The sequence below is a fragment of the Bubalus bubalis genome, chromosome 17 (assembly GCF_019923935.1).
Source record: "Bubalus bubalis isolate 160015118507 breed Murrah chromosome 17, NDDB_SH_1, whole genome shotgun sequence".
In the NCBI taxonomy this organism is placed as follows: Eukaryota; Metazoa; Chordata; class Mammalia; order Artiodactyla; family Bovidae; genus Bubalus; species Bubalus bubalis.
Window position 1 is genome coordinate 10,837,378 of NC_059173.1, and position 17,259 is coordinate 10,854,636.

At 43.8% G+C, this 17,259-nt stretch overlaps 1 protein-coding gene across 2 annotated transcripts in view; it reads left to right on the plus strand.

The window, feature by feature from the left end:
• The first annotated feature begins 11,047 nt into the window (after positions 1-11,047).
• Positions 11,048-17,259, plus strand: part of PTPN11 (protein tyrosine phosphatase non-receptor type 11) — a 70,831-nt gene continuing 64,619 nt past the window's right edge. For both annotated transcript variants that reach the window (XM_025267535.3, XM_006052992.4), the window contains exon 1: positions 11,048-11,284. In XM_025267535.3, the coding sequence (XP_025123320.1) occupies positions 11,271-11,284 (14 nt within the window). In that variant the 5' untranslated portion in view covers positions 11,048-11,270. The remainder of the gene's footprint in view (positions 11,285-17,259) is intronic.

The following is a 17,259-nucleotide window of genomic DNA, read 5'->3' on the forward strand; positions in this document are numbered from 1 at the left end:
TAGAGGTTTATGCCTTGATGTATACAAACCACCTGCTTCATGGCTGTGTCCCTGAGAATAATGTAGCCTTTTCTGGTTCTGGGTGACTAAGGATACAAATGCAGTGATCAGATGCTTATGAAGGTCTCAGAAATATCAGTGGGACACTTCTGAACACGGTAGAGACAGAGCTGCCACGTTTGTTGAAACATGGGGCTTCTACACATGTCTGCCTTCCACATGGATTAGGATGAATAAGATCTTAATAGGCTGCATTTAGTACCAGTAACTAAAAGTGGGATCTGGCTACTCACTGCTCAAAAGACATTAAAGAGTCAAGGTTGGCGAAGAGGAAAGTTTGCTTTATTTTGGATGCTGGCAATTCCTGTCCAAAGGCTGAGTCTGCCACCCGACAACTGGGGGCAAGAGTTTTTATAGGCAGAGGGAGGGAGCTACGTGTAGAAATAGCACAGTCAGCTCTGATAGCCATCTTGAAATTGGCCTGACCAGAGTCATCTTTGATTAAGCACAGTTGACCTTCAGTTCCAGGGTTGGTTGGTTCCCATTTTCTTGAGGTCAGTTCTCGGAATTGTGGCAACTTGTTTCATGGCTTCGGTCTGGTCATCATCTGGTTAAGTTCTTCCACCTGGTGGGGGTTTTAGATTCTGTAAGACCTCTCACAGGATGGGGCTCAGAATACTATCTACAGCCTTTGAGAAGGAACTAAAATCCTTGACTTTGCTTACAGACTAAAGTATTATTGTTTTGTCCCGTTTGACTGCTTTTCTTTGCTTCTGCATTTTCTCACTTCTCTGAATAAACGTGTTCTTTGTCTAAAGTTTTTCCACAGAGGAAAGGCAAGTTGAGGCAAGGACCATAGTGTCCTACTCCATTTCATACCCATTCAGGATTATTGACTGTCCAGGCATGTAATTTTCTCCAGGAAGAGCTGACACTGTTCTTTTTTGAGAATGGGGATGTCAGCACATTAATTTGCTCGGCTTCTTAAGCAAAACACCTCTTAGAAACTGCTACTTCAGAAAATGTATCACAACGAATAAAGTGCAGAATGGCTTACTTGAACCCCTCAAAAATTCTGACAGTCTCAGAGACTCTCTCCTAGTGATGACTTCAAAACGTTTGTTAAATGACTTGCCATTGACATAAAAACATAATGAACTCCCTCTAGTGTTTTGTTGCGGTATTGCAAAATTTAGCATTCACTGTGCTGTGCCTTAGTCACTCAGTTGTATCGCCTCAGTTGTGCGCGACTCTTTGTGACCCCATGGACTGTAGCCCACCAGGCTCCTCTTTCCATGGGGATTCTCCAGGCCAGAATACTGGAGTGGGTTGCCATACCCTCCTCCAGGGGATCTTCCTAACCTAGGGATCGAGCCCAGGTCTCCCGCATTGCGGGCAGATTCTTTACCGTTTGAGCCACCAAGGAAGCCCTTGAGTGAGTAAGTGAAGTCGCTCCGTCGTGTCCGACTCTTTGCGACCTCCTGGACTGTAGCCCACGAGGTTCCTCCCTCCATGGGATTCTCCAGGCAAGAGTACTGGAGTGGGTTGCCATTTCCTCCTCCAGGGTATCTTCCCAACCCAGGGTTTGAACCTGGGTCTCCCGCATTCCAGGCAGACGCTTTAACCTCTGAGCCACCAGATCAGATCAGATCAGATCAGTCGCTCAGTCGTGTCCGACTCTTTGCGACCCCATGAATCGCAGCACGCCAGGCCTCCCTGTCCATCACCAACTCCTGGAGTTCACTCAGACTCACGTCCATGGAGTCAGTGATGCCATCCAGCCATCTCATCCTCTGTTGTCCCCTTCTACTCCTGCCCCCAATCCCTCCCAGAATCAGAGTCTTCTCCAATGAGTCAACTCTTCGCATGAGGTGGCCAAAGTACTGGAGTTTCAGCTTTAGCATCATTCCTTCCAAAGAAATCCCAGGGCTGATCTCCTTCAGAATGGACTGGTTGGATCTCCTTGCAGTCCAAGGGACTCTCAAGAGTCTTCTCCAACACCACAGTTCAAAAGCATCAATTCTTCGACGCTCAGCCTTCTTCACAGTCCAACTCTCACATCCATACATGACCACAGGAAAAAGCATAGCCTTGACTAGACGAACCTTTGTTGGCAAAGTAATGTCTCTGCTTTTGAATATGCTATCTAGGTTGGTCATAACTTTCCTTCCAAGGAGGAAGCGTCTTTTAATTTCATGGCTGCAATCACCATCTGCAGTGATTTTGGAGCCCAGAAAAATAAAGTCTGACACTGTTTCCACTGTTTCCCCATCTATTTGCCATGAAGTGATGGGACCGGATGCCATGATCTTCGTTTTCTGCATGTTGAGCTTTAAGCCAATTTTTTCACTCTCCTCTTTCACCTTCATCAAGAGGCTTTTTAGTTCCTCTTCACTTTCTGCCATAAGGGTGGTGTCATCTGCATATCTGAGGTTATTGATATTTCTCCTGGCAATCTTGATTCCAGCTTGTGTTTCTTCCAGTCCAGTGTTTCTCATGATGTACTCTGCATAGAAGTTAAATAAGCAGGGTGACAATATACAGCCTTGACGTACTCCTTTTCCTATTTGGAACCAGTCTGTTGTTCCATGTCCAGTTCTAACTGTTGCTTCCTGACCTGCATACAAATTTCTCAAGAGGCAGATCAGGTGGTCTGATATTCCCATCTCTTTCAGAATTTCCCACAGTTTATTGTGATCCACACAGTCAAAGGCTTTGGCATAGTCAATAAAGCAGACATAGATGTTTTTCTGGAACTCTCTTGCTTTTTCCATGATCCAGTGGATGTTGGCAATTTGATCTCTGGTTCCTCTGCCTTTTCTAAAACCAGCTTGAACATCTGGAAGTTCACGGTTCACATATTGCTGAAGCCTGGTTTGGAGAACCTTGAGCATTTCTTTACGAGCATGTGAGATGAGTGCAATTGTGTGGTAGTTTGAGCATTCTTTGGCATTGCCTTTCTTTGGGATTGGAATCAAAACTGACCTTTTCCAGTCCTGTGGCCACTGCTGAGTTTTCCAAATTTGCTGGCATATTGAGTGCAGCACTTTCACAGCATCATCTTTCAGGATTTGAAATAGCTCCACTGGAATTCCATCACCTCCACTAGCTTTGTTCGTAGTGATGCTTTCTAAGGCCCACTTGACTTCACATTCCAGGATGTCTGGCTCTAGGTGAGTGATTACACCGTCATGATTAACTGGGTTGTGAAGGTCTTTTTTGTACAGTTCTTCTGTGCATTCTTGCCACCTCTTCTTAATATCTTCTGCTTCTGTTAATAATGCCCATTATATTTTAAGAGGAAAAAATATCAGAGTTTTATTTTTATATGTATACACATATATATGCACACATATATACAAATGTATGTGTATGTTCAAATACATACCTATTACTGTTGTTGTTCAGTTGCTAAGTCATGTCTGACTTTTTGTGACCCTATGGACTGAAGCATGCCAGGCTTCCCTGTCCTTCACTATCTCCAGGAGATTGCTCAAATTTATGTCCATTGAGTCACTGATGCTGTCTAATCACCTCATCCTCTGCCACCCTCTTCTCCTTTTGCCTTCAGTCTTTCCCATCATCAGCGTCTTTTCCAATGAGTCGGCTTTTCCCATCCAGTGGCCAAAGTATTGGAGCTTCAGCTTCAGCATCAGTCCTTCTTTCTAATGAATATTCCGTGTTGATTTCCTTTAGAATTGACTGGTTTGATCTCTTTGCTGTGTCCAAGGGACTCTCAAGAGTCTTCTCCAGCACCACAGTTTGAAAGCATCAATTCTTCAGTGCTCAATCTTCTTTATGGTCCAACTTCAACATGACTACTGGAAAAACCATAGCTTTGACTATATAGACCCTTGTCAGCAAAGTGGTGTCTTTACTTTTTAAGGCACTCACTAGGTTTGTCATAGCTATCCTTCCAAGGAGCAAGCATCTTTTAATTTCACGGCTGCAGTCACCATCCACAGTGATACATATTATGAACCCATAAATATATATGCACACTAAGACTCTATTTTTAAAAATCCCTATATATGTTATGTGTGTGAGTGAGTGTGGTTGTGGGATATGTGTGTTTGTATAGGTATAGAAAAAAGTATGGAAGGATACACACCAAACCACTAACTCTGGTAGGGGTTTGGGAAGGGAGGGTGTATACATTGTAGAGCAGGGAAAATCACTGTTTTATTCGATCTATTTCAAGGAACTTGTATTGTTTTTGTAGATGAGGAAGAAATTAAAATAAAGTATATCTAAAGGAATATTTGGTTCCAAATAGGAAAAGGAGTATGTCAAGGCTGTATATTGTCACCCTGCTTATTTAATTTATATGCAGAGTACATCATGAGAAACGCTGGGCTGGAAGAAGCACAAGCTGGAATCAAGATTGCCAGGAGAAATATCAATAACCTCAGATATGCAGATGACACCACCCTTATGGCAGAAAGTGAAGAGGAACTAAAAAGCCTCTTGATGAAGGTGGAAGAGGAGAGTGGAAAAGTTGGCTTAAAGTTTAACATTCAGAAAATGAAGATCATGGCATCTGGTCCCATCACTTCATGGCAAATAGATGGGGAAAAAGTGGAAACAGTGATAGACTTTATTTTTGGGGGGCTCCAAAATCACTGCAGATGGTGACTGCAGCCATGAAATTAAAAGATGCTTACTCCTTGGAAGGAAAGTTATGACCAACCTAGACAGCATATTAAAGAGACATTACTTTGTCAACAAAGGTCCATCTAGTCAAGGCTATGGTTTTTCCTGTGGTCATGTATGGATGTGAGAGTTGGACTATAAAGAAAGCAGAGCGCTGAAGAATTGATGCTTTTGAACTGTGGTGTTGGAGAAGACTCTTGAAAGTCCCTTGGACTGCAAGGAGATCTAACCAGTCCATCCTAAAGGAGATCAGTCCTGGGTGTTCATTGGAAGGACTGATGTTGAAGCTGAAACTCCAATACTTTGGCCACCTGATGCAAAGAGTTGACTGATTGATTGGAGAAGACCCTGATGCCGGGAGGGATTGAGGGCAGGAGGAGAAGGGGACAACAGAGGATGAGATGGCTGGATGGCATCACCGACTCAATGGACATGAGTTTGGGTAAACTCCGGGAGTTGGTGATGCACAGGGAGGCCTTGCATCATTCGATTCATGGGGTCACAAAGAGTCGGACACGACTGAGCAACTGAACTGAACTGAACTGAAAAAGGAATATTTATTAAGCTTGTTAATGCCTGTGCTAGGCTCCGGGCATAAAAAGATGAAGACAATGAGTTTAAGAAGAGCTCCTGATCTAGGGGAAGAGACAGGAAATCAACCAACAATGTTAGGGACTGACAAAGGCATGAACAGGCAAATCCCAAAGTTTAGGGAGAGGTTTTTTTTTTGTTTTTGCTTTCTGTTCACATTAGTTCCCCAACCAGGGATCCACCCTGGGCCCGTGGTAATGAAAGCGCTGAGCCCTAACCACTGGGCATGCTCAGTTGATCAGTCATGTCTAACTCCTTTGTAACCCCACGGACTTGTAGCCCGCCAGGCTCCTCTGCCATGGGAGTCTTCAGGCAAGACTACTGGAGTGGGTTGCCATTTCCTACTCCAAAGGATCTTCCCGATCCAGGGATCAAAGCTGTATCTCCTGCGCCTCCAGCTCTGACAAGCGGATACCTTTCCACACTGAGCCACCTGGGAAGCCCCCCTAACCACTGGACTGCCAGGGAATTTCCAGGGAGAGGTTTCTATTTTATTTTCAGGAAGTAGTCAAGGGATGTGTGCAGTGAATGTTTCCTATAGGAGCTGATTGAGTTGGAGCTGAATCTTGCATGACGTTCAGTTTCCCAGATGGAGATAAACTTAAAGGGTATTTAATTAATTTTTAAAATTTATTTGACTGTACTGGGTCTTAGTTGCTGCGGGGAGGATCTTTTAATTGTGCTATGTGGGACCTAGTTCCCTGACCAGGGATCGAAACAGGGCCCCTTGCATTGGGAGTGTGGAATCTTAGCCACTGAACCACCAGGGAAGTCCCCTAAAGGATATATAATAAAGGAGGATTAAATTTTGAAAGACAAGGATACAAGAAAGAGCCAGAGGCCTTTGGAAACTACCAGATTATGTGAAGAAGTTGAGGTAAATGAAACTGAACAGGTAGGCATAGTTCATGTTTAGAAGGGCCTCATGGAAGAATTTTCACTCGTAGTAAAGGCTTTGAACTTCTTTCATAGAAAGGACATGACTAGATTTGTATTGTAGAAAGATCATTCTAGCTGATGAGTGTATTGAACATAGAAGATACTGGCGTAGCAATGGCTTCTTCACTCAAACAGCTTACAGTTTGGGAATTCTCTGGTGGTCCAGTGGTGACTTGGCACATTCATTGCTGTGGCCTGTGTTCAATCCCTGTTCAGGGAATTAAGATCCTGCAAGCCATGTAGTGCATCCAAAAGAAAAAAAAAAAAAAAAAAGCTTACAGTTTACTTTGGAAAAGAGACTAATGATAACCAGCATTTATCGCATGCTGACTTTGCCAGGCACTGTTCTAAGTACTTCACAATATTAACTTCTATTTTTTGTAACTTACCCTATGGCAGGTGCTGGACTGGATGAAGCACAATCTGGAATCAAGATTGCAAGGAGAAATATCAATAACCTTAGATATGCAGATGACACCATCCTTATGACAGAAAGTGAAGAACTAAAGAGCCTCTTGATGAAAGTGAAAGAGGAGAATGAAAAAATCTGCTTAAAGCTCAACATTCAGAAAACAAAGATCGTGGCATCTGGTCCCATCCCTTCATGGTGAATAGATGGGGAAACAGTGGAAACAGTGACAGACTTTATTTTCTGGGGCTCCAAAATCACTGCAGATGGTGACTGCAGCCATGAAATTTAAATACGCTTCCTCCTTGGAAGAAAAGTTATGACCAACCGAGACAGCTTATTAAAAAGCAGAGACATTACTTTGCTGACGAAGGCCCATCTAGTCAAAGCTATGGTTTTTCTAGTAGTCATGTATGGATGTGAGAGTTGGACTATAAAGAAAGCTGAGCGCCAAAGAATTGATACTTTTGAACTGTAGTGCTGGAGAAGACTCTCGAGAGTCCCTTGGACTGCAAGGAAATCAAAGCAGTCAATCCTAAAGGAAATCAGTCCTGAATATTCATTGGAAGGACTGATGAAGCTGAAACTCCAATACTTTGGCCACCTCATGCAAAGAACTGACTCATTGGAAAAGACCCTGATGGTGGGAAAGATTGAAGGCGGGAGGAGAAGGGGACGATAGAGGATGAGATGGTTGAATGGCATCACTGACTCAATGGACACAAGTTTGAGTTAACTCCGGGAGGTGGTGATGGACAGGGAGGCCTGGCGTGCTGCAGTCCATGGGGTCGCAAAGAGCTAGACACGACTGAGTGACTGAACTGAACTGATGGTAGGTAGTATTTTGATCTCTCCATTTTACAGAGAAGTAAACTGAGAAACTGGAGAAGGCAATGGCACCCCACTCCAGTACTCTTGCCTGGAAAATCCCATGGATGGAGGAGCCTGGTGGGCTGAAGTCCATGGGATCACTAAAAGTGGGATACAACTGAGCAACTTCACTTTCACTTTTCACTTTCATGCATTGGAGAAGGAAATGGCAACCCACTCCGGTGTTCTTGCCTGGAGAATCCCAGGGACGGGGGAGCCTGGTGGGCTGCCGTCTAGGGGGTTGCACAGAGTCGGACACGACTGAAGTGACTTAGCAGCAGCAGCAGCAAACAGAAACAGGACCCAAGTGACTTGCCTGGGAACACCCAGGCAGACTAAACTTTGGAGATTAACAACTTAATCCTCATATGATATTGTGTCTTAGATTTATAATGGAGTGTGTTAGGTTCTAAGCTACAATAGGTGTCTTAGTATTGATCAGTTAGTTCTGTCTGATGCTTTGTGACCCTATGGACTATAGCCTACCAGGCTATTCTGTCCTTGGGATTCTCCAGGCAAGAATACTAGAGTGGTTTGCCATTCCCTTCTCCAGGGGATCTGCCTGACTTAGGGATAGAACCTGGGTCTCCTGCATTGCAGGCAGATTCTTTACCATCTGAGCCACAGGTGTCTTGGGGATCATCTAAACGGGGTTGGGAGAATGAGGTGATTCTTTCTATTCCAGAGGAGATGACTTCTAGCCTGAGATCAGAGGCATAGACTAGAGTTCATGGGGAGGGTCAGAATCCTCTAAGGAAAGGGGGCAGATTGTTTAAAGGCCCTGAGCTGGAAGAGAACATGGCTATTTAAAGGAACTGAAAATCATTCAGCATGGCTGGATCATAGAGTGGTGGGGAGAAAAGGGGCTGGTAAAGTGAGCAGGGACCAGACCAGATGGTTGTCAAATGCTTTTAAAAACTCAAGCTGCATACTGTGCATTTTATATATGTTTTCATTTTTTTTTTGGCCACGCTGCATCACGAGGGATCTTAGTTTCCCAACCAGGAATTGAACCGTGCCCTCTTCATTGGAAAAATGGAGTCTTAACTACTGGGCCACTAGGAAAGTCTGGAAAAAAAATTTTTGACTGTATCTTAAAAGCAATGAGAAGACATTGAAGTGTTCAACTGAAGGAGTGACTAATTTTTCAGTTTAGATTACCATGGCTATTATGTGGTGAATAGTTGGAGAGAACAAGCCTTCAGGGTTAAGATCAGATAGGATGTTGCTTGTCATCTGGGTGGCCAGATTCAGGGGAATGAAAAGAAACAGGCTGGACAACTGCTTGTTCAAAGTCTATGACTTAAATTGGCATATATTAAAGACAATTTTTGTAAGAATTTTTGGGTAGCATCATTGCTGAAGCAGTTAGCATACTGTATGAGAGTTCTTTGTATAGGAATGATGTGGGGAACACTGGGAGGGAAAAAATGAAGATTTTGGAGCTCTATAGTTGTGGGTTTGAATTTTGGTTCTGCCATTTACTAGATCTGTGGCCCTTCATGAGTCACAGGGGCAGATTTTTCTCAAATAAAAAGCTCTACCTTCTCACTCTGGTCTGAGCTACCTCATCTTCATCATCTCCAGTGTTACAGTATTCTGAACTGGTCTCTGTTTCCAGCCTTGCCCTCTTCATTCAGTTACTCAAAGTACCCAAAGTAATACTTGTAAAGCATAGATTATATTCTTCTCTGCTTAAAATCTTTTAATGACTCTCCATTTTACTGTTCATTTATCTTTTTCTGTTGTTTTTTTTTGTTTGTTTGTTTTTACTGGATTAAAAAAATTTTTTTTTGGCCTATGGGATCTTAGTTCTTCAATCAGGGATGGAACCCAAGCCCTTTGCATTGGAAGCACAGAGAGTTAACCACTGGACTGCCAGGGAAGTCCCTACTATTTATTTCAGTAGGCTCTTGGACCCTATATTATCTCTACCCCTTCCTCATCTCATTTCCTACTACTCTCCCTACATCTCCTATATCACCCCCCATCCCCCACCTCCTGCTGTGCTCCAACTTCTCTGGCGGTTCAGACTCATGAAGAATTTGCCTGCAATGTTCTCCCTTTTTCTTCAAATACAGAAGTCAGCCTCTAGCCTCAGAGCCTTTGCACTGGCCTCCTCCTGTGCTTGAAATGCTCTTTTTCTAAATTTCCACTGACTGCTCAGGGCTTTCCTGGTGGCTCAGATGGTGAAGTGTCTGCCTGTAATGCGGGAGACCTGGGTTCGATCCCTTGATCCGGAAGATCCCCTGGAGAAGGAAATGGCAACCCACTCCAGTACTCTTGCCTGGAAAATTCCATGGATGGAGGAGCCTGGTAGGCTACAGTGCATTGGGTCACAAAGAGTCAGACACAACTGAGCAACTTCACTACTAAACTGCTCCTTGATTCAAATATCATCCTTAGTGAAGCTTTCCCTAAATACCCCATTTAAAGTAATATAAAGGGCAATGGAGAAAAGAAGGGAGATGAGTATGGGGGGTATTATCTCAATTGTTTTATTTATCTTGATTACTGTAGCTCCTCCCATGAGAATATCGGGGATTTTTGTCTTTTCAGTTCACTCCTTTATCTCTATAGTGGAAAATCAGTGCCTAGCAGACAGAAAACGCTCACGTTTCCTTCTAATGATAATAGAGCTAATAATTACACACAAAAAAGTGAAAAAGTGAAAGCGTTAGTTGCTCAGTTGTGTCCAACTCTTTGTGACTCCATGGACCGTAGCCTGACAGGCTTCTCTATGGAATTCTACTGGCACGAATACTGGATTGGGTAGCTATTCCCTTCTCCAAGGGATACTCCCGACCTAGGGACTGAACTGGGATCTCCTGCATTGCAGGCCGATTCTTTACCATCTGAGCCACCAGGGAAGCCCCAATAACTATAGGAGAGAGTGAGTAGAAGTCGCTCAGTCGTGTCCGACTCTTTGCGACCCCATGGACTATACAGTTCTTGGCATTCTCCAGGCCAGAATACTGGAGTGGGTAGCCTTTCCCTTTTTCAGGGGATCTTCCCGACCCAGGAATCGAACCAGGGTCTCCTGCACTGCAGACGGATTCTTTACCAACTGAGAACTTATTAAACAGACCAGGCCTAGTTCTAAACATTTTACATATTTAATCGTCCTCATAATCCAAGAAGAAAATACAATTACTATTCTCTTTTTACAGAAATCAAGGAATGGAGGCTCAGAGAAATCAAGCAACTTTCCTAAGGTTCAGTTCAGTTCAGTCGCTCAGTCGTGTCCGACTCTTTCCGACCCCAATCTCTTTCCTAAGGTTACACAGCAGTAAGTGGAACAACTATTTGAGGAATGAAATGAATGAAATTCGACTTCACAGCACAGGGATGGAAATTGACGCTGTGGGAGCAGATAGGATCAATTCACGCGACTGAGTGTAACTTTGAGCACACAACGCACGGTTTAACGCCAAGATCTAAAGAAGAATGAGAAGGTCCTTTGGGAACAGCGCGGCGGAGGCTCCACAGAGCCACTAAACTGCTAGGACCAGCCTCAGCACAGAATGGAAGCAGGAAGTAGTGGCGGGTGTCGCGTGGGAGTGACGTCATGGAGGAGCCGGCGGGGAAGGGCGGGGGAGGAGGAGGAGGAGCGAACCGGGCTTGGGGGGCGGCTGCACAGTCTCCGGGCTCCTCAGGCCTTGAGGGGGGTCTGCGCGCGGCCGGTTGGCTCTGCCCCCCTCTCCGTCCGGTCCGGAGCGGGCCTCCCTCTGGCCAGCCCGATGTGACCGGGCCCAGCGGAGCCTGAGTAAGGAGCCGGTTCGTCGCGGAGCCGGAGGGCGGGAGGAACATGACATCGCGGAGGTGAGGAGCCCCGAGGGCCTAGCCCGGGCCTCGGCCCGGCCCCCGCCTCTTTCAGTCTGCTCCGCCCGGGAGGGGGCGGCCCGGCTGGGCTTCGGACTCCCGCCCGGGGTCGCGGGGCAGGCTCCGTTCCAGCTCCCTAAGCCCTCCAGGGCCCCGGGGCCCGGCCCTAGCGCGCCCCCAACCCCTCGGGTCCTCATTCATTTCCTGCCTCCGCGGAGTTCCGGCTCCCGCAGCCCTGGGGATGCCCGTCAGGACGGGGTCAGGTAGAGCCGGCCGGGGAACCGCGGACGCTAGCGGCCCGGCTCGGCGCGCCGCATTCCTGACCCATTGCCTCATGAGAATTGCCTCATGGTGATTCCGAAATAACCCCGCTCACTTAGGGGAGGCTCCTCGGCCCGGGACGCGGGAGGGGAGAGGAGAGAGTTGCGCGAGGCCAGGCCAATAGTCCAGCCTCTTTGGGTCACACTGCGTCTTGCGCGCATTTGGGGGCTTTACTCAGGGTCCTTGACCACTTTGTATGCCTCTTTGCATCTTCTTCCTCCCCACCCCCCCCACGCCTCACGTGCCAGAAATGGAAAAACTGACTGTATCTGCAGCTATTAGAAGTATTTCCTTCCTCTGCGATGTTCGCTTTGGGAGGTGGGAGGGAAGGGATCGTATCTTTAGTTATTGTAATCCTTCACCACAACCTTAAAAGTCAGGTAACATTAATCACCTCCGTTTTACGGATCTGGAAACTGAGGCTCAGAAGAAACATACTGGTAAATGACAGGGTTTGAACCTAAGAGTCAGAAGGAAGATGAGTGAGTTAATGAGATCCTTGGAAAGTTCAGAGTAACCATACTACTAACGGCTAACATTTATTTAGCGTTTATCGTATGCCAGACACGTTTAATCCTTATTATAACCCTATCAGGTAGGTACTGTTATCCCGCTCTAAAGAGAGTAAATGAATTTCAGAAGTTAAGCCACTTGCCTAGTAGTGTTAGTTCTAGTGTTAGTCGCTCAGTCGTGTCCGACTCTTGGCTAAGGTCACTCGATCAGTAAGTGGTGGAGACAGAACCCCACTGTTAATTACTAGTCTGCTATTACAACTGTTGCCAATCATTTGTAAGCCTTAATTTTGTTGTTAAATATTAGTATGATCAATTGTTTTCAAATAATGATCCTGCTATTGTATTGTCATTCTGTATAGGGTTCACACTGTCTTAGACATTTGGAAAACTGTTTCAAGCTGTTGGGGTTATTGACTGAGAGACTTTTCAAAACATTAGGAATGTCTTCTCAGAAATACACCTGCACATTAGTCATTGATGGGATGAAAAGAGAGAAAGGAGAAAACTGAAAACTTAAGCAGTGAGTGATTTGGACAGGTCTTCTGGCAAGTGCTTACAGATCTGGGTAATATATAATTGCATTTCAGCAGAACAGTGTATAGCCTCAAATGTTCTAATTCTTTAGAGAGCATTTAAATAAAACAGTTTTCTATTCTTTAATCTGTCAAATAGTCATTGAGCCTTTTGTTCCTTGTGTCTGCTTTTCCAGACAAGTAAGGATCTGCTTCTTTTAGGAGACAAAAAGTCTGGGGACTGGGGGTGGGGTAGGGGCTGGGTAATAATAGACCCTACATTGTCCAACTGGTTAATTTAGGAGCCAGGAAGTGTGAGAAGAGCCAAAGCAGCAAGTGGTAAAGATGACAGTTTGAAATGAAGTAATTCCTCCTCTCCTCCTACAGCCCTCTCATACTTGTTATGGAAGAAAAATATGTGCCCCCTAAAAAGTCAGATTATGATTGTAATGCACGACTTCCCAGGTGGCTCAGTGGTTAAGAATTCACCTGCCAATGCAGGAGACTCGGGTTGGATCCCTGGGTGGGGAAGAGTCCTTGGAGAAGGAAATGGCAACCCTCTCCAGTATTCTTGCCTGGGAAATCCTTTGGACAGAGGAGCCTGGCTGTCTGCAGGTCATGGGGTTGCAAAAGAGTCAGAGATGATTTAGCAACTAAACGATAACAACAACAACAATGCACACAATTGGGGATTATTTATTATTAGTTTTCAGATCATAGGTTTTTTTATTATTTTTAAACCAGCTTTATTGAGGTGTAAGTGACATGCCACAAATTGCATATATTTAAGCATACAATTTGATAAGTTTCCACACATGTATACACTCAAGAAACCAGCAACGCAATCAAGATAATGAATATATCCATCACCCCTGTGATGGCTCCTGGAACCCTTTATAATCCCTTCCTTGTTGCCAGGCAGACACTTTTCTGCTTTCTGTCACTATACGTTAGTTTGCATTTCCCAGGATTTTATACAAGTGGACTTTTGTGTGTGGCTTCTTATGCTCAGCAAAATTATATCGAGGTTCGTCTATGTTGTTGTGTATGACAAATAGTTCCTTTTTATTGATTAGTGATATTCTACTGTATGGCTTTACCGCCATTCATTTTTCCATCCAGTTGTTGGTGGACATTTGGGTTGTTTCAGAGTTTGGCATCACAAATAAAACTGCTCTGAATGTCCGTGTTCATGTGTTTATATGGATGTATACTTTCATTCTTCTTTGAAAAATCCTTATCAGTGGTATGGCTGGATCACATAGCAGATGTGTATATATATATTTAGGAGATATAATTTTAAAAAATTTTATTGGAGTATAGTTTATAATTTTTTTTTTACTTTAAAAAGTTATTTATTTTTTAATTGAAGGATAATTGCTTTACAGAATTTTGTTGTTTTCTGTCAAACCTCAACGTGAATCAGCCATGGGTATACATATGTCCCCTCCCTTTTGAACCTCTCCTCCATCTCCCTCCCCATCCCACCCCTCTAGGTTGATACAGAGCCCCTGTTTGAGCAGATGTATATTTAATTTTTTCAGAAACTACCAAACTTTTTCAAAATGTTCCCACTGGCAGTGTATTAAGAATTCAGTTTCTCCGCATCTTGGCCAACACTTGGTGTGGTCAGTTTTTAAATTTCATTCATGTAAAGGTGTGTCATTATAGTTTTTTCCTATATCAGTACTTTTAAATTTAATTTACTTATTTTAATAGAGGTATAATTGACATGTAACATTATATTAGTTTCAGGTGTACAGCATACTGATTTGATATTTATTTATTGTAATTTTAATTTGTATTTTCCCTGGTGACTAATAATGTTGATCATTTTTTCATGTGTTTGTTTGCCATCTGTATCTCTTCTTTGGTGGCACATCTATTGATTAAATATTTTCCCTTTTAAAATTTATGTGTAAAAAATAAAATTTACTTCTTTGTTTTCTTATTGAAATTTGAGAGCTTTTTTATTCTGGATACAAGTCTTTGATCGGAATTGCAAGCATTTTCTTTTAGTCTGTAGCTTGTCTTTTCATTTTTTTAAACAGTGTCTTAAGCAGAGGGTTTTAATTTTGATGAAGTCGAATTTATCAGTTAAAAAAAGTGGATCATGCTTTTGGTGTTATTCTTAAGAAATCTTTGCTTAATCTAAGTCTCAAGTGTTTTCTCCAAGTTTTATAGTTTTAGGTTTGTGATCCACTTGAGTTAACTTTTGTATGTTGGTATGGGCCGTGGATATATCTTCTCTTCTTTGCATATGAGTGTTCAGTTGTTCTAGCGCCGCTTGTTGGAAAGACTGTCCATCTTTACTGAACTCACACCTTTTTTGAAGATCAGTTGTCCATTTGTTCATGGGTCTATTTCTGGACTCTCTTCTGTTCTATTGATCTATTTGTCTTTATGTCAGTACTGCACGATCTTGATCATTGTAGCTTTATAACAAGTCTTGAAATCGGATATTGTCTTCAGTCTTCAAACTGCTCTTTTTCAAATGACGTTTAACCTCAAAATTAATACATTCACCAAGTAGTTACTGAACCAGGCAGGATGAGGCAATAAAGTAGGCAAAGATTGCTGTTCTCATGACTGAGAGAGAACGTGAACAAACCCATGAATAAATAAGACTATTTCAGGTAGTAATAACTTCTGGGAGGCTGAAAAAAGCAAATGTGGAGAATGTGGTTAGTTTTGATAATGGGTTTAGGAAAAGTCTCTGAGGAGGTGATCATAGGAGCTGACTCCTCAGTGACTAATATTCTGAATTTTGTGTAGCTTAATTATCAAACTAATCTTTTTTGGTTCATGGGTTTAGAGTCTCTATGTGTTCAGTAATTAAAATGTCATATTCAGTATGCTGATGCCTCTCAGCATCACAGGTAGGGAAAGGATGTGCAATTAAATGACAAGCCCCACCCCCCCACACCCCTCTGCCGTGGGCTTCCCTGGTGGCTAGGCAGTAAAGTATCTGCCTGCCAATGTAGGAGATTGGATCCCTGGGTTGGGAAGATCCCCTGGAGAAGGAAATGGTAACCCACTGCAGTATGCTTGCCTGGGAAATCCTATGGACAGAGGAGCCTGGCAGTCCATGGGGTTGCAGAGTCAGACATGGCTTAGCCACTAAACAACACACCCAGGTAATAGAGTAATGGCAGTTCCGTTTCTGTGTTTAGATTTTGAGATTGCTTGGCTGCTCTACTCTGACTCTCCTGGCTGACCAAACAGGTTATATCTTTCAGCATCTGGTACATCTTTGGCATTTGCTTTTTTTCCTCTGGGAGAGACTGATGACTTGTACTGAGAGGGGCAGAAAATTTAGCTTGTTCTCTAACTCTAGGCTTTTGGTTTATCTGTTGCAGGTCAAGTACATTTTGTCCCAGGCTCTCCCTGGTGGCCATGTTTGTTTATCTCCTGTGGGAGTCAGTAAACTTGCCTTACTGAAAAATAACAGCTCTGTGTCTTTCCAGTTGAAACTTGTTGTCTTTGCTAACGTCCTATCCAGAACTCGGGTTTTTGTCCAGAGCTGCTCAAATGCAAGGCCCACTGCTGAGATTACTTACTCCTCTTGCACGTGGTCAATGTGGTGACTGTTAGAGAGTCACACGAGAACTGGAAAAGCAGAGCCAACCCTTGTTTGTAATTGTTACTAGTGGGCCTTGGTGTACTTTGTTAGGCAGCAGCAGAACAATAGAAGACACTGTGCTTATTCCTTTTTCCCTTTGGGAAACACAGATAGCACTTGCCCTCCAATGCTGCCCTTTTTAAGGAAGGGGAAGACAAATACTGATGTTTGGTAGGTTCTGTGGCAGCTGTGGACTGCAGCCAAGGGTTTGAGAACCGCCCCCCCCCCCCACCCCCGAAGTGGATTCAGGCTCCCTAAAATTGCAGCCCAGTTCACTACTGAGTTTTGGAGGGTGATGTGCATTTAGCAAACTCTTAGCAGTGCTGAAATATGAAAGACACAGTTCATGTTTTCAAGTAGCATTGACTTTAGAGGGAGACAGACTTGTAGGCCAACATCGAATGAGTTTGATGAAAGTAGTACCAAACTGAAACTGAAATTTGTCAGTATAGAGCGTACTGTTTAGAGTACACACATACTTGTGCACTGATGTGCACATTCACACACACTGTGTATGTCTGTTTATATACACATACCTATACCCACATGCAATATGTTTATTTTAAAAACAGTAGACTATAGATCCAAGCCTTTGTCATTCCACTGACCCACTGTAATGGAACCTTGACTTATTCATTCACGAATGTGGGATTTAACTTAGTTATCAGGGGATTACTACGTATAGGGGGCACTGTACTAGGCGCTGAGTGTCCAGGTTTTAAGGAAACAGTGAGTGTGAAAGTGCTGAGGTGGGGAGTTCTCAGCATGCTTGAAGGACAGACAGCAGCACGTGGTGGAGCTGACACTGGGGCTGTAGGTGGGGACTAGACCACGCAGGGATTATTAAGGTCCTCAGCATCACGTGGACCACAGAGAAGAGTTTGGATTGTATTTTAAGAGCAGCTCAGACCCATAGAAGGATGTGATCGGGGAGTGGCATGAGATGATCTAGTTAAAAATATCCCTCTAGCTGCTCTGAAGGGAGGGTTGTAAGAGGTTCGAGTA